The sequence below is a fragment of the Callithrix jacchus genome, chromosome 1, assembly GCF_049354715.1.
Source record: "Callithrix jacchus isolate 240 chromosome 1, calJac240_pri, whole genome shotgun sequence".
NCBI lineage: Eukaryota > Metazoa > Chordata > Mammalia > Primates > Cebidae > Callithrix > Callithrix jacchus.
The window spans coordinates 165,640,056-165,660,339 of record NC_133502.1 but is presented as its reverse complement, the minus strand read 5'-3'; the positions used below and the strand labels follow the sequence as shown (position 1 = coordinate 165,660,339).

Below are 20,284 nucleotides of genomic sequence, written 5' to 3'. Positions count from 1 at the left end.
ACATAACATTATTGTCTGTATTCATACATGAACACATCAATCTGTGCGTACATGCACGTGCATAAGGAAAGTCATATGTGAACACATGCGTTTGTGTATATGAGGAGATATGAATGCTTTCCTGGAAGACCCAGATGCAGAGATTCATGAGGAAGTACATGTGTTTGTGACCACACTTGTGCTTTAGGAGAAGAGACATATAAACACGTGTGTTCCCCTGGCGGACCATTTTCACAGGTGTTTTTAGGTTGTGTAAACATGACTTTTTGTGTACCTTTGATCCACTTAGCCTGACTGAATGTATATGCTCTCTTGAGATGATTAATCCAACTTGGTCCTCACTCCCAAAGCCAGTAAACAGCCTGTTTCCCTCTGTGAGAGGCACAACTGCCCATCACAAGGACATGCCTCCTGGCCCTGGCAACATAGTTCCTTCTAGTATATTTCGCATTACATAGTAGACAGGAATTAGGGTGAAGATTATGAGAGTAAGAGTTATAGCCCTGAGTAAGTGGTCATTAAAGAAAAACATTCAGAAAAGGTGCATGGGATGAGTGGATAGGACACCAGCTAGGTGGGTCCCTCTTCTCCCAGTTCCTGTTGTAACTCTCAAAACCATAAAAGAGCTGACACATGTTTATGAGGTGTACAGGATGAGTGGATGGGATACCAGCTAGGTGGGACCCCCTTCTCCCAGGTCCTATTATAATTCTCAGATAAGTGATAGAGCTGAGACATGTGTATGAGGTTTATCATATAGCCTGGAAGGTATAGTTCTTGCTGTCTTCTGATAGCATAACAGTTTCCGCTAAGACAGAGTGTAAGATCAAAGTATCTTTGCTAATAGCATTCTTTAATAAATCCTATGAACAGCCTCTGAAGATGCCATGTCTATTCCCATTTTACAGGTGAGAAAAGTGAGGTTCAGAAAGGGAAATGGCTTTCCCAGGTGAAACAGCACATCAGTGGCAGAGCAAGGAGGCTACTCAAGAGTCTGGCAGGTAGAGTACAGAGAGCCTGCTCTTGAGGACAAGAGTCTGGATTCTCATCAGCCCTACCCTTGACTTGCTATGTAATCTGGGACAACTCCCCTGTCCTCTCTGAGTTTCAGTTTTCTTGACTCTTAATGAGAAGTGGAGACCCAGAAAAATGATGCCCAAAAGCTTCCACAAAGGGCTCGGTGCAGCAAATGCTCTCCAGAAACGTTTGCTGAGTTGACAAAGTCTACTCTATGTGTCGAGTTTCTATGATTCTGGAGAGGGAAAGAACCTAGCGGGGTGGGGACTGGAAGGAGGTGTGACGACTCAGATGTCTTGATTTCTAGTCGGACACCCTGAGGATATGCCATGTTGTAACCACAGTGCCTTGAAGAGGATATTCAAAGGATGTGTCTTTTCCTTTTGCCAGGAATTTACAATCAAAGACAGGCTCTGTTGCTTCAGAGCAAGTGATCTCAGATGATGTGTGTATTAACTGGAGTAAAAGCAATTTATCCGTGTAGCACCACAGAGGTGGTGGTAGTGGCACCGTTCACTGCTGCAAACCTTATGGAGCACAGACATGTGCTGGATCTTGTGCTGACACAGTATCTGGCCACTGGGTACCTGTGCTTTATCATTATCCATCAGTCATAGGAATATTGGGAGCACAAAATAAGGTAGGTGTATGCATACAGCTATGGAAAGACTTGCACGGAGTAAGCACTTAACATGTGTTAGCCATTTTATTATTTTTAGATTAAGTGGCTACATTTTACCAGGCACTCTCTAGGTACTGTGGTACACGATGACTAAGACAAACCAGTGCCTGCCTTCCTGGCTTTCACACTCCAGTGATTATTATGATGCTACTTTCCCCAGTTTACATGATGAAAGTGAGCTTTTGAGAAGTTAAGTGATTTTCTGGAAGGTTATTCAACTAACAGAGTGGCAGAGGTGGGAATCCAGGTGGCTGGTTTTAGAGCCTGAGCCCTGGCCCTGTGCTATATTGAGGAGCTGGTGTCTTTAAAAAATGGGAGGGAATTTCAGCCATTCCTGTTGAGCCTCTTGGTTCAGTTTTCTAGACATCTTCCACCAGGTTGACTGGTATTAATCATAGCCATGACTTTTGCACAGGGAACATTTTACTTAATGTTCTTTCTTGTGAATTTCTCCCTTTACTGCTTCCAGTGACCTAGGGAAGGAGTCAGAGGAGAGATCAGTCCCCACATTTGACAGACGAAAAGAGAGACTCAGAGAAATGAATGCCTCACCCTAGGGCACAGAGCAAAGACAGGAATGGAATTCCACGTTTCCTACTGGTAGCCTGGCAATATGGGAACAACATTCCTGTCATCTCACCTGCAGAGGGGACTCTGGCATTTTACGCTGAGTTAAAAGGTGTCCCCACAGTGGTCCCAGGACTCTTCGTGCCTGAGTCTGTCAGAGAGTGGTTTGATATGCCATCATTCAGGGACACACTGTCCTGGTGGAAAGGGACATTAAATAACCTTAGCCCATTTTTTTTTTCCATCTTTCTCTGATGCAGAGAGAAAATCAAGAGGGTTGTTCCCTCCTCCGCACCCCAGCCTGGCATCCTCTAATCACCCCTTCCTTGCCACAGGGCACCATCTATGGCTGGCCTAAATTGCAGTGAATGGTGTGGAATTGCAAGTCAAAAGGGTCCTGTAATATTCCACTGACAGCCTGGGGCTCTGTGCTCCAGTGCCATGTTATAAATAAGGGTAATGGAGTACAGGCTGAATTACAATCAAGGCTGCCATGAACACACCGAACAGGCATGGAGCTTATTTAAGGAATATAGAGGCAGATTACGCTCCTGAAGCAGTACCATTGGAGCCAATCAATACTCACTCACTCTCTCAATCAGGGCCGCAGAGATTTTGATTAGGAAGAGGAGGGGCTGAGGGAGATATGGTAGGATCCCCCAGGGCGAAATTTCACTATCAGTTTGTTCTGTGCTACACATGCCCATTAAGCACAAACTCTGAGATAGGTGTTAGGGAGGTAGTGGGCAGCAAGAGAGACAAGGCTTTTAGTTTTAAGAAGCTCAGAGACTTGGGGAGGAGAGGGTAGGTGAAGCATGAAATAACTCAAGCAATGATTACATAGAGCATGATAAGCACAGAGCAGGAATGCCCAAACCAGCCTTGCAGTGGGGTGGAGGGAGGCTGCCCAAAGGAGGTGATGTCTTCCTGTTAGCTATTGCTGTGTAACAAACACTCCGAAACTTAGTGGCTTAAGATCATTGTTATGCTCTATTTATATGGGCTGGTAATTACCATTGAGCTTAGTTGGGCAGTTCTCCTTCGGGTCTTGGCTGATCCCTGTGGGCTCTCTCCTATGTCTGTGGTCAGCCAGCAAGTTTGTGGCAGGAGAACGACCCAGGTTGGCTTCTCTCACATATCCTATGTTGAGCAGCAGGCTTTGTCTGGGGCAGCCTAGGCAGATGGGCCATCCTTCTCTCTGCTTTCATCAAGCTAATCTCACATAACAATTGCAGGGATCCCAGGAGCAGCAAGAGCAGGCAAGCCCCAGTACATAAACGCTTTTCAAATCTCTGAGTGTGTCACTTTTCTCATTGTCCCATTGGCTAGAGAAAATCCTGCAGCCAACTCTGGTCAAGGGGAAGAAAAACAGACTCACCGCTTAATAGGGATATCTGCAGTGTCACATGACACTGGCTTAGGTGTAAGGAGGAGGAGGGCTGTTGACTGTATAGTCTACTTACAGCTGAGTTCTGGAGATTCCGAGTTAGGCAGGCAAAAAAAGGGTGGAACAGAGAACAGGGAGAACAAGAATATGGAACTATGAGCATAAAGACAGGGGCACATGGAGGAATGACAACGTCAGAGGTAGACAAGGCACAGGGGTGCTCAGTTGTCCTGGTTTGGCTGCATCAAATGCCATTTGGTCCAGGTTGGTGCTATTTTGATAGATGGCATAGTGGGCTATAAAGCAGAAGTGAAGTAGAGGATGTGGGACAGGTAAAACCATATGTGCTTAGTCTAAGGGGCTCTTACCTGCTTCTTCCCACTTCTGCTTCTTAATCTCTCTGAGTCCCATTTCTGCACACTGTACCTCAGTATTCCAGCCTGTGAAACCGGAGTCAGGAATTTCACCATGCTGGCCTCTTTACTTGGGTTTCATTTTAATCTTGCATCAACCAATATCTGTCAAGTTCCTGCTGTTGCAAAAAATTGCTGAGCTACCAAAAAGGAGACAGGAGATAAGAGCAATTCCTGGTTCAAAAGACCCTTATGACCTAACAAAAGTCATGAGAATTAGGAATGGGTAAAGTTTGCGAAGTCAGGGAAGGAAGTAGCAGCCTGCTAGGGGTGTTGAGGGCTCAGGAGAGGGAGAGGGCATTTTGAACTGGGCTCTTTTGAGGGTCACTTCAGCTGGGTTTTGAAGGATAGGTAACATCCTTGTGCAGAAGAAAAGATTAAGGCATTTCGGGCAGGTGGCACAATGTGAACAATGGCTAAGAGGTAAAAATGTTGCTTGGGGCCAGTGGACCATGGTATGGTTCCTACAAGCAATGAATTTAGGTCAGTGTCCGACACTGGGGATTAATTCATCATCTAAAGATATTCCTTTAAGTCTTGCCTCTCCAACCTTTCTGCAAATAGCTGGTGGGCTCAATGTCAGGTATGTTTGTTCTTTTAGATTCCGTTTGGTCACTGAGTTTCACAGGTTTCACTTTTCTTCCTCACACATCACACTTCATGGTGCCATACTTTCCTGACTGGTTGCATTTTCACATGTCAGGTCTGAATCCATGCATGTGGCATTCACATGCTGAGTTCCCTGGGTTGGGGTGTGGGGGTTGGGGTTGACAAGTCAGACTTAGCAACAGAGACCTAAGATGCCCTCTTGGTAGCATCTTTAGGAGGTGAAAGGAGGAGCCCTGGCATTATGAGAGATCTTTACCACTCCTTGTCTCTCATGCTGCTAAATCACTTTTGAGATTCAAGGAGGTTCTGCCTCTCTAGTCTGTGAATCCTTTTCTCTAACAATGAGACAGGAAGAACAGTGTATCATGATGCTGTGTGATTTAAGGCAAGTTGCTACTGTTCTCTGGTCCTCATTGGACAGATTGGTAAAATGGGTGGGATAGATCATTGATCTCCATCCTTTTACCCTCTCTTTCTAATTTTCCATGATTCCAGGTCATTGCTGTAGGGATAACTTTAAAAGGTTTATGGGGCACTGGGGACAAGGTAGATGGGTCATGGAGACTGTTTCCAAGTGAAGTAGGAAGTTTTATCTCTGTGACCTCTGCCTCCTTTTTCTTTATATTTGATATTGTCATACACACCTTACTGTTCTCAAAACAGCCCACTGCTTCTTGCCTTGACAGTGGTGAGATAGAAATTAATGACAAGAAGACAGACAACTGACAGGGAATATTCATAGGCTAAATGCTGTTCTAGGCTCCTTCCAATGCGTATCTCCTGTTATTCTCACAGCAATCATAAGAGATTGATTTTATGATTCCCATTCTTTCATATGAGGCCAGTGAGGCTTAGAGAGGTGAACTTAATTTGTTAAAGGTCAACCCAGTGAAATATAGGAAGGAGCAAAGTGATCTTAAAAATTCATTCACCATAAGACAGAATGCTTCATAAACTTCTTTCGCAGGAAATATTTGCATCTTAAAAACAGAGGAAACAAATGACTTTACTACGATGAAATAGGCAGAGCATCTGAGTGACCTGGAACGATGCCTAGTGCCCTGGTACTTATCATATCATGCCCCCTGGCATGCACTTGATTCCTCGATCTCTTTACTCAAATGTGAAAGCTCCTTTCTCAGCCCAGATAAGACAGTGGTGAAAGCACTGAATTTGGAATCTGGGAATCAGGGCTTGGAAAAGTGTGATCCCCTTTTAGGGGGATCACATCTCAGCTGAAAATTGGAGGTTCTGCTATCTACTTTACCTATGTGGGTTTCCTGTGAGGGCTAAATGAGACAATGAATGAAAGCCCCTGGCTTGGCACGTAAGTGGGTGTTAGCAAAGGTTAGTTGCTGTCCCCATTCTTTGGACACCCACTCTCTGCATCAGTTTGCAATGTTGTGGGACAAGAAAGAGGAGGAGGAGAAAACTCATTGACATTGGGATGAATTTTTTTAAAAGAGAGAGAGAGAGCACGCAGAGAAACTAAGGGGTTATCATGAAGCAAATTGACAAAGACCAAGCAAAGAAACACAGCAAGGAGGGAGGGAAAGATACGGGAGAGAACAGGAATAATGAGAATCAATTCCAGCAACCCTCTCTCTATTTCCAAATCTAATCTGAAACCATACGCTTTTCTCCCTTGCCAATAGCTCTTAATTCTTCTCTTCCCCTCCCTTACTTAACCGGGTATAACTGTATTATTTATCTTCACTGAGTGGCTTGGGAAAACAGTTCCAAGTAAAAGATGCAGTTCCCAAAGGAGGTGGAAACAGGCAGGTTGGAGGCAGAAGCAGAGATGAGCGCTGACAGCTGGGTTTGGGAAAGAGGGGTCTGAGACACCTCTGAGGTCTGGAGACTCTAATCCCACTATTTAAAGAGGACCATTCTCTCCAGCAGACCTTGAGTCTCTTCTCTAGCTGCCACCAGAGGGCTTTGGCCATGTCATGGCCCCTGCCACCTCTCCACCTTCTGTCCCCACGGGCGACCTCCCAAACCTAGCACACCATTGGCATTATCTCATGGGCATTTAACCTGGCCTGACCTCAGGATCTCTTAAATTATGAAATGTCTAGATTATAGACACTCTGCTTTTTCTGTCCAAACCCCTGGTAGATGAGGATCATTAACTGACCTCACATGTGTGTTCCGGTAACACGCTGTGCCTCCTATCTTGTGGTCATTACCATACTCTCATCACCTTTGCTGACTTCCCTTTTTCTGTTCTCCTAGATTGTGACTTTCTTGAGGACAAGAAACTCAGGGAATGTATATTTAGTGATGCATTGATTCAACAAATATTTATTGCATATCTGCTGCATGCTAAATAATGTCCTAGACAGGCATAGTCTTCTATGAATTAATGATTAAATGGGTGGACGACTGAAAAAACTGAAGCAAGGGGAAATGCTTGCTGCTTCTTATGGGGAACGAAGAAATATCCAGGCTAATTTGGAAAGTCTGTAAGAATAGCAGTCAAATTGATCTTTTCCTCCAGTCTATCCTTAGGACCTAGCACTGTGCCTGGCACATTTTAGACAGTCAGAAAATAATTATTGGAAGGTATATGGATGGATGAAGTATGTCATTGGATGATTGCATTTACTTTCAGAACTAACTATAAAATTTTGCAGATTTCCAAGCACGTTGCTAGGCATGGCCTTATTTTCGCTCAGTTCTACATTAGATATGATGTAAGTAGGCCAGACTGTGACCCCCATTTTACAAGTAAAGGAAATCATAGAGGCTCTGTAATTTGTGCTCCAGAATACCAGTCAGGTGCTGTAGAGAGATCACACAAATATAAGCTTCTGTCTCAAAATTCTTTTCATTAGCCCAGGCTGTTTAATTAGGTCAGAATGACTGGGGTCCATCCATTTATCCATTCGCCCATCAGACCATCCACCTTGCCATCTTAATTCATGGTATATGGAGAGCTTTATTAACCTCTGAGCTTGGGCTGGGTCTGTTTGCATAAAGAAGTCCCAAGTGGGACCTAGCACTTATGGTCTGGGTCCATGGTCAAGAGTTGGTAGCCCCCAGCATCTGTCTGCAATGGTGGCTTCTGCATTTTATACTGGCTTCTCTACACTGTATCCCTTTGTACATTTGTGACCTTCTTGCCTGCTTGCTGTTGTGCCATTCTTCCATCTGAAATGCGTTTTGTCACAGAGCCGTCTGTCCAAATCTTGCCAATTCTTTGAGACTCCTCCTCCATGAAGACTTTCTACATCCAGCCAGAAGTAATCTCCTTTCCTCTAAGCTTCATACTTTGCTTTATAGCTATTTATAAAATGTCTTTTCTTATCCCCTTGGACTGAGCTGCAGAGGACAGTATCACACAATGCCAGATCTCAGAGGAGGTTGGTTGACTGAATCTTCAATGTGAGTGTGTATTATTTGCATCTGCTACAGAGGTAAAATGTAGTCAATATAGAAAACATAGAGAAAAATGAATAAGAAGAAGATTAAAATCACCTCTGATCCCACTATTTGGAGAGTGCCATTCTTTGTGGTCCACTGTATTTTTTTCCGGCTATATACACACATACTCATGTCTAAACAGAATAATAAGAGCCATTTGGCCGGGCATGGCGGCTCAAGCCTGTAATCCCAGCACTTTGGGAGGCCGAGGCAGGTGGATCACGAGGTCAAGAGATCGAGACCATCCTGGTCAACATGGTGAAATCCCGTCTCTACTAAAAATACAAAAAAAATTAGCTGGGCATGGTGGTGTGTACCTGTAATCCCAGCTACTCGGGAGGCTGAGGCAGGAGAATTGCCTGAACCCAGGAGACGGAGGTTGCGGTGAGCCGAGATCACGCCATTGCACTCCAGCCTGGGTAACAAGAGCGAAACTCCGTCTCAAAAAAAAAAAAAGAGCCATTTTCTTTTCTTTTTTTCAAGATGGAATTTCTCTCTTGTTGCCCAGGCTAGAGTGCAATGGCATGATCTTGGCTCACCTCAACCTCCGCCTCCCAGATTCAAGAGATTCTCCTGCCAAGGCTTCCCGAGTAGCTAGGATTACGGATTACAGGTGCCCACCACCATGCCCAGCTAATTTTTTGTATTTTTAGTAGAGACAGGGTTTCAGTATGTGGGCCAGACTGGTCTTGAATTCCTGACCTTAGGCGATCCACCCGCCTGCCTCAGCTTTTCAAAATGCTGGGATTACAGGTGTGACCCCCTGCGCCTGGCCAAGAGTGTTCGTTTTCTATATGAACTTCCCCTATCTCACTTCATGAAAATGTAAGCTCCTTGAAAGTTAACATTTTCTTTCTTTTCATGTGCATTCTTCAGGGTGTCTGAACTTAAGCCAGATGTTAGGTAAATTTCTGTAGAGTTGTTGTATGGGAATCCAGCTCTTATTTACACCCCAAGCTGCTGTCTATTCTCTCTGTCCTCTGGAAATACTCATCTGAATTCAGACATGGGACAGCTCCATTAAATGTGCAGAACATTCATGGAGTCCCTCCTCTGTTTGGCCACTGTGACAGGCACCAGGCCACACAAATAATTCTGACATGCCCCTGCACTAGGATCCAGTAAGGGAAGCCAGCTGTATAAAGAGAACATTTAAGGTATATATGAAAAACCATGACAGTGGTAAAAGAGGATGCTATATGTATATGAAGTAATGTATAACAAATGTAACTGTTGAGTGCTAAGTATCAAGACCAACCTAACAGCTAATTTGTTTGTATTATCTTATTTGATTCTAAAAATGACCCTATGAGGCAGGTGCTATTGTTATCCTCATTTGGTAGATGGGGGAACTGAGGCATGAAGTGAAGAGCTTGCCCAAAAACACACAGGTTAAATACAGGAGAACTGAGATGAAAATTCAAGCAGTTGGTCTCCAGACCCCGTGATCTTATGCAACATGCAATATTCCTCCTTGTGAAACCATCGAGGAGCAGGAGATAATGAATTAGGGAAAAACATAGTATATGTGGTACGTTGTATAAATATCTGGTCAAAATTAATATGTAAGTGCAAGGAAACATATGGCAAGAGATCAGACTGGAGAGAGATACATGTTAACAGGCCAGGAAGGGCCTTGTGTTTAAGGCTTAGTAAATTAGGTTTTATCTTTAGGGACAGGAGAAAACATTGGAGGGTTTTGAGCAAAGGAATTATATGGTCAGATTGACAAGTTAGAAATTTCATCCTGGGAGCCATTTGATGGAGAGCTGGAAGGAAGGAAGCCTGAAGGTAGGAATACCTGTTAAGGGGCCTACTGAATAGCCTTCGTTTGCTGCTTAAGATCCCCTTTCCCACCTGCTGTGCACCCAGGAAGGCTGACTTGTATGATTTGTTTCATTTAAGCATCCTCGGGTGTTTGGTTGAGGTCAACCTGTGTGAGACACCTGTAAAAAGTTGGTGGATAGAAGGAAAGTGAGGTCGGGGATTTACTTTTTTGAAACTCTCCATTCTGGGTTGTGCATTGGTAGGGGCTGGGTTACTCTAGTAAAGGCTATAGTTCCTATCTGGCAGCTATGTGGTAGCCCTTTCCTGCAGCTCTGGCTTTTTAGGGTTTGATAATTCCCCAATCCTCACCATCACGTGCCCCTTCAGGCCTAGGGTGGTGAATTCCTTGCTGTTGTCAACCTGGGAGTATTCTGTTGCTCATTATTGGTTTGCCTTAACCCTGTGAAGCCTTTACAAATCCTCCCTTCATTAAACTCTTCTCAGTGACCTTCCTGAGTATGTCCCCTCTTCCCTGCTGAGATCCCAACTGGCACAGAACCATTTGCAATAGCCCATGAGAGAGATGATAAAGCTTTGCATTAATTAAGCATTTTCGAGATGAAAAAGGGCATGAGTGTTTGTGATTATTTTCCAGGCCCACTCAGCAAGACTTGATGTGCGACAATCACCCGCGAATGCTGGAATAGCTAGTGGCAAAGTTGGTTAAAGTCAACATCACTACCTTTCTCAATTCTTTCTGCCCGGGCAGTGAGTTCATCTCATGTAATGTCTGCTTTCCCCATGGCGAGCAAAAGACCATTTGCAAACTCACTGTAAGCTTTCTCTGGGCTTCCGCAAATAATCTGCTGGAGGGTCAGCTGGTGCTGTAGAATCAGAAGGCCAGTTAGTTAGCCACTTGGGAGTTGTTACCAAGATGGCTGGTGATGAGAAGAGCTGCTTATTTTCATAATGACCTTCAGGAATTAAATAAAGTACAATGAGTGCCATAGATTAGGAAGAACAAGCCGATTAAAAGCACAACACGCCTTCGGGATTTTTTATTTCTTTTCCAGGAGGCTGAAAGGCATCGCTGGCCACTGAGGCAGGATGGCAGTCTACCCAGAATCACTGATGAAGGCTGATCCTGTCTCTTGGCTTTTGTGGGGCGGTTGAGGGGATTCGAGCCTGTTGAATATTTCACGAGTTGCAGCCCATGGGGGAGAGCAGAAAAAGGTGAAAAGGCAATCCCTGTGTTTCTTTATGATTCCAATATAAAACCAAGCTATGCAGGGTGGGAGGGAGGCAGGCGCTGGAGCCAGCCTTCCGCCGGGAGGCATGGTGCACCAATTCTCCCACTTTAATATCTGCTGTTTCATTTTATATTCATCATGTCAGCATAATCTGCCTTTATGGGAATCGTCTTGGTTCCCGACCAAATGCGTTTAGTCCCCCTTTTGCTTTAAGTTTGATTGTAATATGACTTGAAGACTTCAGTGAAATGTTTATATGGAAGGAGTAGGGGAAGAGAAAAGCGAAAATGCAATTGGAAAATCAATCAACAGAGAATTTCAAGAACTGATTTTGGTCATGTTACTGTTTTATTAACCTGTTTTTAAAGGACACAGGACTGGTTTTTATGACCAAGTGAACTCTACGGGTTCTGAATAACATGTACATGGTATCACCAAGCATTCAGAGCCCTTAACTCTGTGGCTAAACTACATTTCTAACCTGACATTCTGTCGCACTCCTACGTACACATGCAGCTTAATGCCCCTGAGATGACCGGTTGATCTCTCCGCCTTCTCCTCCTCCCCTCTGAGGGACATCCTCTGCAACTCTGTCCATCCTCTGCAATGCTCCTACCACCACGGTTTGGAGGTAGTTCTTGGCTGCAAGCGAGGAGAGTCTTTTCCCACCTTTGAGTTTTCAGTAGACCTTTACTTCTCCTCCTCCTCAGTCTTCTTTTTAATTTTCCAATGTAACGTAATACTGTTTGAATTCGATTTTTTAGTACCTCCACCATTTTGTTATGGATGCGTGTAAAGTGTGTTACTGAGTCACTGGAATATATGTAAATACATATATATATAAACACACGCACACCAAATCACTGAAAAAAATATATATGCATTAAGCACTTTAAAGATGAAAAACGGCATGAGTATTTGAACTACATATACATATATATTTATATATTTCAGTGATTCAGTAATTATTTACTGAGCATTTATTATATGCCAAGCACTTTTCAAAGTGCTTGAGAGATGGCAGGAAATAAGACACACAGCTGGGCCAAGGTGACATCTCTCTTCTGGAAAGAGAGAAGACAGTAAGCACATGTTCAAGGAAATGTAGAGCATACATTTTTATTTCTTTCTTTGCTTTTAATTAATTAATTAATTTGTTTTGAGAAAGGGTCTCACTCTGTTGCCTAGTCTAGAATGCAGTGGCACAATCTCAGCTCTCTGCAACCTCCACTTCCCAGGTACAAGAGATTCTTGTGCCTCCATCTCCTTAGTAGCTGAGATTACAAGCACATGTCACACACCTGGCTAATTTTTTGTATTTTTAGTAGAGACAGGCTTTTGCCATGTTGACCTGGCTGGTCTCAATTGTCTGGCTTCAAGTGATCCTCCTGCCTCGGCCTCCGAACGTGCTGAGATTACAGGTGTGAGCCACCACCACACCTGGCCTGAATTTCTAATTGTGATAACTGCTATAGAAAGTTTTTGTAAAAGGGATATAATAAAGATGGGATGTACATGAAGAGGACTACTCAGCTAGAGTGGACAGGCACAGCTTCTCTGAGCAGGTATCCTTTGGACTGAGAGACAAACATGGAGAAGAAGCCAGCTTGTAGGTTCTCGGAGGAGTGTGCTAGGAATGTCAGGCAGAAAGTACTGGTGCCCTGGGATAAGTGGGAGTCTGGGCTGTTTGAGGAACAGTTCTAAGTCCTGTGTGATGAAGGGGTGATGGTAGGAGATAGTCCTGATAACACACAGTTGTCTGGACCATGGTAAATGGAGACTGTGCATGTGTGTGGTCAGTAACGTGGGTGAGGAGACAGTGGGCTGGCTAGAATTTCCACTGCTAAATGACCATGAGCTCCCTGAAGGCAACACCGTCTCATTTGACTCTATGTTCTGAGCTACTGAGCTGCCTGGAATTGAGTAGGTGTTTGATAAGTATGTTGAATAAATAAACAAATGCATGAATAAATGAGTAATGAGTGAATGAATGATGGCGGACTTCTGCTTCTGCTGAAGCAGTTTTCCCTTTAACGTTTCATACCCCTCCTCTCTCCTCTCCAACAACAGTTTCTTTTCTTTGTAATAAAGTAAGTCCGGAGTTATTCTCTGTGATTCAATATTTACTGTGTTTCACACACTGTTATTATCATTTAACGTTTACTGTCTGCTGACTGTGCACTCATCGCTGTAGCAAACAAAGAGCTCAATCTAGTTTTGGTTCATGGGCTAGTTTCGTCAAGGAAAAGATGTAAGTGCAACTGGCATTGTAGAAATTGCATGGATTGGAAATCCACTGGTTCTAGCTAGGTACAAATTCACTGGTGAATTTAAACAAGTCACTGAACTTCTACGACCTTCTGCTTTCTCATCTGAACATGGAAAGGGGAAGCCTCTTTATCGTGGGGTTTCAGGCACAGGCTGGAGAGAGTGCTAGGAGTGAGGAGCTCAGATTTCCACAAGCATCCCTCTGTTCACTCCGCCTTCGTCTATGCCAGGCTGTGTCAACCAGATGTAGCCTGACTTGGGGCTTTCTTCTGGTGCCATTCCAGGGACACTTAGCACATGGAGTGCCTGCCTAGCCAGCAGCACGTGGAACTACTGAATTAGACACTGCTATTTCTAGTGCAGCTCTCGTCCCTGGGTTCCCTGGACCTCTGGATTTGGGCTTTAATGCACTGAGAAAAAATGAGCCAGGCCATTTGCCATGATGTCTTCACCTTGCCTTGGCCCAGCTGGCTGTCTGCCAGGGAAGCTACTACCACGGCCTCAGGTGCTGAGGCCAGGAGGGGAATCAGTGGGGCAGCAGATCACCCCGACCTTGGACAAAGAGAAGGTGCTGAGAGGAGACCTGCTGCTCAAATTAATCACCTCGCCACTCCCTTTCCCTGGGTACCATAATGAGTTCTCAGGACTTCTGGGGATTGTCCTCTAAGTGCTGACAAACCTTTGTGATTATCTCAAGGCCTATTCAACTCTTCCAGCTTCAAGGGAAGCCCAAGGATGTGTTTACTTGGCCTAATAGCTGTCTATGTTCTCGCCACTTTGTCTTTTACTTGGAAAGAGTAGGAGGCCATGCAAAGACGGTACATGGAGGGCATAGTGATGTGAGATGACTTTTGCTTGGCGGGATTCCTCTGGCTCCTGGTTGAGAATAGAATGGACAAAGGTGGAAGAAGAGAGGCAACTTAAGAAGCCCTTGCAGTGAGCCAGGCAGGAGAGCATGATGCCTTGTCCCATGTGGCCGATATAGAGGGACTGGAAAGGGTTGAATGTTGAATGGCTTTGGAAGGATTTCCTGATGAACTGGATGAGGAGTGGGAGAGAAAGCAAGCTGTCAACGATGGCTCACGGTTTTTATTTTTCATTCTTTTCAGAGCAGCTGAAGGATGAATTAGATCCTGTCCCTATCAAGAATGATGAAGATGATAATAAATCAATACCTTACTTAACAATTCATAGCTCACATTTTTTTAGCCTTTATTACGTGCCAGACACTCTTCTCCTAAGGATTTCTGATTGTGAACCTCAAGGAGGTCAAGTCTGTTGGGCATGGGTGATATAAGAATAATTCAGTAGCATTGGGTGATGAGTAGGTGATTTGGTGGTATCATCTCCTCTTCTTTTCAAGATGATTCTTTTTCATCTTGTCACCAGATATGGTGACAGATATGGTTTCATCGTGTCACCAGATATGATGGGCACTGCAGTGGGACATGGAAAGAGCTGATTGGATAAGAGGCTGTAATTCAGCTTGCCCATCAGTCCTCCTCGTGTGTGTGTGTGTGTGTGTGTGTGTGTGTCTGTGTGTGTGTGTGAATGCACTTGAGGTCTTTGGGGACTGTAGGAATACCCATCTCAAGGTCATAGCTGTCTCAGGAGGGAGAGGCCAAGGTTCTAAGTCTCTGACAGTACTAAGGCTACTTGTCTACTGATGGACACTATAAAGGCTATTTGTCCCCTATTTGTCTCTCTTGAGTGCAGACCTAATAATCCTCCAAGAGCTCCACCGCCCTTCCCTTGTATTCATGCATAAGGTACCCTGATAGGCCTCATCTTTCTAGGACATTTGCAGGTATACACCCCTTTAGTCGAAAGCACTATGGAACAATTGTACAATCTTCTTGAGATGACACTTTTGGCCCCGTATGCCATCACTCTTTTTTTTTTTAACTAATAAAAAGGTATGATACATTGAATAAAAATGCTATTCAGATATAGTCGTTTTAAAAGTATTTACAGAAGGAAAACCAGCATAGAGACAAAGAGTTAGAAATTTCAAGATGGGAGACTGAATTTTACTATTTACCAGAAAGTCCTAACTCCCCAGTGGCTGTATAAGAACGTTGGGATGGGGCATTAGTTTTGCACATGTTTTTAAGCCAAGGTAACCTTTGTGCTAACATTACCTTGCTTAGGAGTGCAGTATATACCTTACAAAAAATGGAGTTCCTCTTGTGGAAGTAAGAGGGGAACACGCTCAGGGCAACCCTCTTGGCAAGCTCCTTTTCCATGCAAGATTATCCTGAGATATCTCAGCTGAGTTGGTGCTCTCTTGGGCCCTTTTGGCTCCAAGGTTTGGCCATGAGTACTTCCAGCTCAGCTTCTAAAGCATTCACACTCTTAACTCCCACTCCTTTCACGGATTTCTTTCCTTCATCTTCTTCTAGTTCTATACCCTCAAAAGAATGAAAGCACTTTTATCCTTAGTTTCATAGCACTCTCAGAGTAGAATGAATTGCCTGATCACGTGTGGTGTGTTTGAAAAGGGCCTCAGACAGAGCTGAGTGCAAACCCTGCCTTCACTACTCTGTTACTTTAGGTGAATCTTGGTCACAGTGGACCCATCTGTAAATGACAGTGATGATCCCTGGCTCATAGACTTGATGTGAGGAGAGGCATTCTGGCAAAAAACGGATGCCTTCTGAACTCCTGATTATGTGGGCTCTTTTCCTCCCTGGAGCACCAAGGCCAGGCGTACAGCTCACCCAGTGTCTCGGGTCTTGTCTTGCAGAGATGTCTGGCACAGCAGCGGACATCTCGCTGGTGCACTGGAGACAGCAGTGGCTGGAGAATGGCACCTTGTACTTCCACGTCTCTATGAGCAGCTCCGGGCAGCTGGCCCAAGCCACCGCCCCCACTCTCCAGGAGCCCTCGGAGATTGTTGAGGAGCAGATGCACATCCTCCACATTTCTGTGATGGTGAGTGATGGGGGGATGTGACTGGGGTTGGGGATTGGGTGAGGGAGGAATGGGTGGTGAGATGGAGGGGGTGGGGGATTGTCTATAGATGGAGGGGAAGAGCCAGGCTCAAGAGGTTCGAATGAGAAACAGAAACTCAAATAGATTCTGTGGTGTCACTTGGACTGATGCATACCCATTCATCATCTGTCAGCTGTGACAAACTAATTGTGCTTCAGGGAAGAAAATAAAGGGTCTCCAACTCCTCGGCCTTTTGGCCGACACCTCTGGGAAAAGCTGTTTAATGTGTCACGTGCTTGGCCTGCTTTGCTGAGGGCTGAGGTTCAGTGCTTAAGAATACAGCTGGCCATTCTAAGAATGACTGAACAAACAAAATTGGAATAAAACAGAACGGGCTGTCCTTTCTTAAGTGCCCTTGATGTGTCAGGTGTTTTAACCCTCACAACTGCATGGTGGCCCTTGGAGCTGGGCTGGACATAGCCACTGCATTGGTCCACAGAAGCCCCTCCATAACTCTCACTTTATAGTTGCGAATAATACTGCAGCAGAGGGGCAAAGAAACTTACCCAGGGTCACACAGACAGCGAAAGACTGAGCTCCTCTTGAGTGTTCAAATCCAAGCATATCCTGAACTATGTCCTGTGCACTCTGTTTTCTCTCAATTCAAGAATTTCTTGAGTATTTACCATTTGTTAAGCACTGTACTGGACACACTTATGGAAAGTATCTCATTGCGCTCTTGCCAAGAATGGATGAGGTCCAGCGAATCACCTCCACATGGTCACAGAGAGAGGATGTGGATGTCCAGCTCTGTTGGCCCCATGATACAGAAGTCTGAGTTTTCTGCCTCCCCTGAGAAGGTTACTAAGGCTAGAATCACTTGACTGTTAGTCTAAAAGGATCTGGGCTTATATTATGTGCTTTCTTTAAAAAGCTATGTCTATTGGCCTTGCATGGTAAAAAGAAAAACAAAACCAGGAAATAAATCCAGTATGCAGGAAACACAAGGTCTAATGTGCTTCGAGAAGACTGCGAACATTCTGGTGCTTTGTATTCCTCAAAGCCACTCTTACATTTACTTCTCCTTTTCTTCTTTAGGACAGCTCTGCCAGATACATGAGGTTAGGAAATGGTGTCTCCAGCATACATATGAGGAGGATATGGCTCAGAGGGGTGAAGTGTTGGGCATAAAGCTGCTCAGCAAAGCAGAGCTACCTCTCACCCCTCCTTTCTTCCTTCAATTTGCTGATCAACAGTATTTTTTGAGACTCTACAATGGACCAGACCTTTAGTTTTAGTTTCTTTCTTGTTTCTCTTCAACTAACACCATGCACTAGACATTCTGATTACGGCTGAGTAAGATCTTAGAAGTTTTCTCTTTTTGGAAAAACACACACACTCCCCAGCCAGACAGCAATGTTAATTTTGGACCTTACGCATGCTCATCACGTGGAGGAACAAATCAAGGCCTTTGTGTTATTCATGGAATGAGTGTGATAGACTTTTTCCATATGTATATTTAGCAAATGATGCAGCCTCACACCAATCAAGTGGGTGCCTGCATGCTAAGTTTGGGGTGCAAGTTTGTAAGCAGCATCTCAGGGCACTTGCTGAGTTCCTCATGGGGTGTGGAACACCACCCAATGTTAGGAGAGGCTGAGGGGTGTGAATGTTCTTCTTCCTTTAACATTTGAGAGTGAGACTCAGTTTTTACCAAGGTTCATTAAACATTTTCTGTTTCAGCACATCTCTTACATATATCCTTTTTGTAACCCAGTAACCTAGAAAGTATTATCTCAATTATAAATGAGCCTCAAATGTGTCTTTTGCCTTCAGGCCCAGTGCTAGTTTCAGTGAATCAGGCTTTCTCCCCAGGATGGAAGGTTTTCCTCGGCTTTCCCTTTTGCTCAATAAATTCAGCTTCGAAATAGTAACTCACTAAGACCTGAATGTCACTGAAATTCCGTATAGTACAAGATTTGGCTGACAGAGTAGGTAGCGTAGAAGCTGCTACACTCCAGACTCTCCCCACCCATGAGCTAAAATGACCCACGGCTACCACCCTGTGGTCCAAAGTTCCTTCTCCCGTTCAGGGCTCCATAATCAGGCTCTTTCCTGTCCCTGCCCTTTCCTCAAGGAACAGAGTCATGTCTTAGAAACACTGAACTCCAAGGTGTCCACTGATGGAAGCTCCACCTCTCAGAAGTGGGACATGCCACCGAGAACACTGCTCTCTCTAGAGGTAGGAAGACAGTCATAAGCACAGACTTGAGGTCTCTCTTTGACACTGAGCCCTTTGTCTTGTTTTTGTCATTTATAAAACAGGGGTTGTACTAATACTTACCATGTAGACACAACAAGCCCTCAGATCAAAGGAGCTTGGCACTTCAGGGTATTTTCTTTTGTTACTAGGGGCACTTTATTTGAAAAGCTTGAGAGGTGCTGATTTATTATCCCCTTTTATTCCATAGTTGGATACTGAGATCTAGGACCAGTTAGGACTTGCCCAGGATCCCCCAGTCAGTCAGCAGGGCTTGGCCGGGAGGTCAGGCCTCTCTGTGGCTTAGACTCTACCCTTGTTCTCCTGGCCACAGACAATTCAGCAAGAACAAAAAGAGCATTTGCATTTAACATGGCTGGGATCTGTCTTCCCATTTCACAATTAAGAAATCTGAAATTCATGAGTTTAATTGACCTGCTTGAGTCTCCTGGGCTAACCAAAATCCTGGGACCAGAAATTCCCTGAGATTCCAAACTTGTGTTTAGTTATTCATGACATCATGGCCCTGACCCTGCTGGATGCACTATTGTTTTCATCTTTGGTGAAGATCCAAGATGGTTTGTGGGAAGACCCAAATCTCCTAGTCAAATCCCAAAGAAGTCTGGAGGCTAGGGTCTATGCACTCCGTCCCCCTTTCCCATTTTATCAGCACAAATATCCTGCTCACCCATGGAGGGAAATCAGCCCCCATTCAGCCACAACTGTCCATGCCTCCTGGGGTGGAGCCATCATGCTCTGTAGGCTTGTGAAGGCCAGAGTTGAACATCTACCTTGTCCCAAAAGTTGCACCATCTGAATATTAATATCCCAAAGGGTGATGAAGCAAGGAGATACTCTGAACCCAGTTCAGAAAGAGGGAGTGGACAGTCACCTCCTCTTGTCCTCTGCCCCAGCTTCAGCATGCCCTCCTCAGCTGTGCACATGGGAGGATACAGAGAAAAAAGCAGAGTGATGGAATTCAGGAGACCTGGATCTGAATATAGTCTCTTCTACTTCCTGCTTCCTGGTGATTTTAACTTAGGGACATGCCTCTGAGCCTCAGTTTCCTTATCTATGAAACAAATTTGATTATACAAATCTCACAGAATTACTGAAAAGAGTGGAGAAACGAGTAGAGGAAAAATAATGGTGCCTAATGCCCAGGCTGGCACATACCGAGTGCATTGTCATGGATCGCTATTAATATTATCATTGCAACAGTGTTTAAAATACTCCAATCTAGGAGTAAAAAGACGTTGGCTTTAGTCTTAGATTTGCTGCTATTTTGCTGTCTGATCTAGAGAAATACCTGACATTTATTTTGAGTATTTACTATATGCCAGGCAGTGTTCTAAATTTTGTTCTCCATGTATTATCACATTCATTCCTCACATTTCACAACAAACCTTAAGGCACATACTATTTCTCACATGAGGAATCTGAAATGTTAATAAATAGCTATCTGCATGACCTTGGTCACACAAAGGGTAAGTGGTAAAACCAATTTTTCACTCTGTATAAGCTTGTTTCAGAAACTATGCCTTTAATCTATGAAGCAGGCCACCATTTTCCTTCTCTGTGCATCTGTTGTTGATTTAAATTATAAGATTTCATGAGTGAATTCTTGCAAAGACTCTACCCTGTGTGGAATCCATGGGCATTTTATGAGGAGTTATGACTTGGAAATCAACTCCAAGGTTGAAT

The 20,284-nt window shown here is 44.3% G+C and overlaps 1 protein-coding gene and 1 long non-coding RNA gene across 7 annotated transcripts in view; one reads left to right on the top strand and one right to left on the bottom strand.

Annotated features, from left to right (window-relative positions):
* Positions 1-20,284, top strand: part of ASTN2 (astrotactin 2) — a 1,016,905-nt gene that overhangs the window by 113,887 nt on the left and 882,734 nt on the right. For all 6 annotated transcript variants that reach the window (XM_078375313.1, XM_002743253.6, XM_078375307.1 and 3 more), the window contains exon 2: positions 16,133-16,320. In XM_078375313.1, coding sequence (XP_078231439.1) covers positions 16,133-16,320 — 188 coding nt within the window. The remainder of the gene's footprint in view (positions 1-16,132; positions 16,321-20,284) is intronic.
* Positions 1,720-4,197, bottom strand: LOC118152837 (uncharacterized). The gene is made up of 3 exons (XR_004741753.2): positions 3,645-4,197; positions 2,340-2,463; positions 1,720-2,172 (listed from the first exon to the last, which is right to left on the bottom strand). It is a non-coding gene; the product is annotated as an uncharacterized LOC118152837 (long non-coding RNA).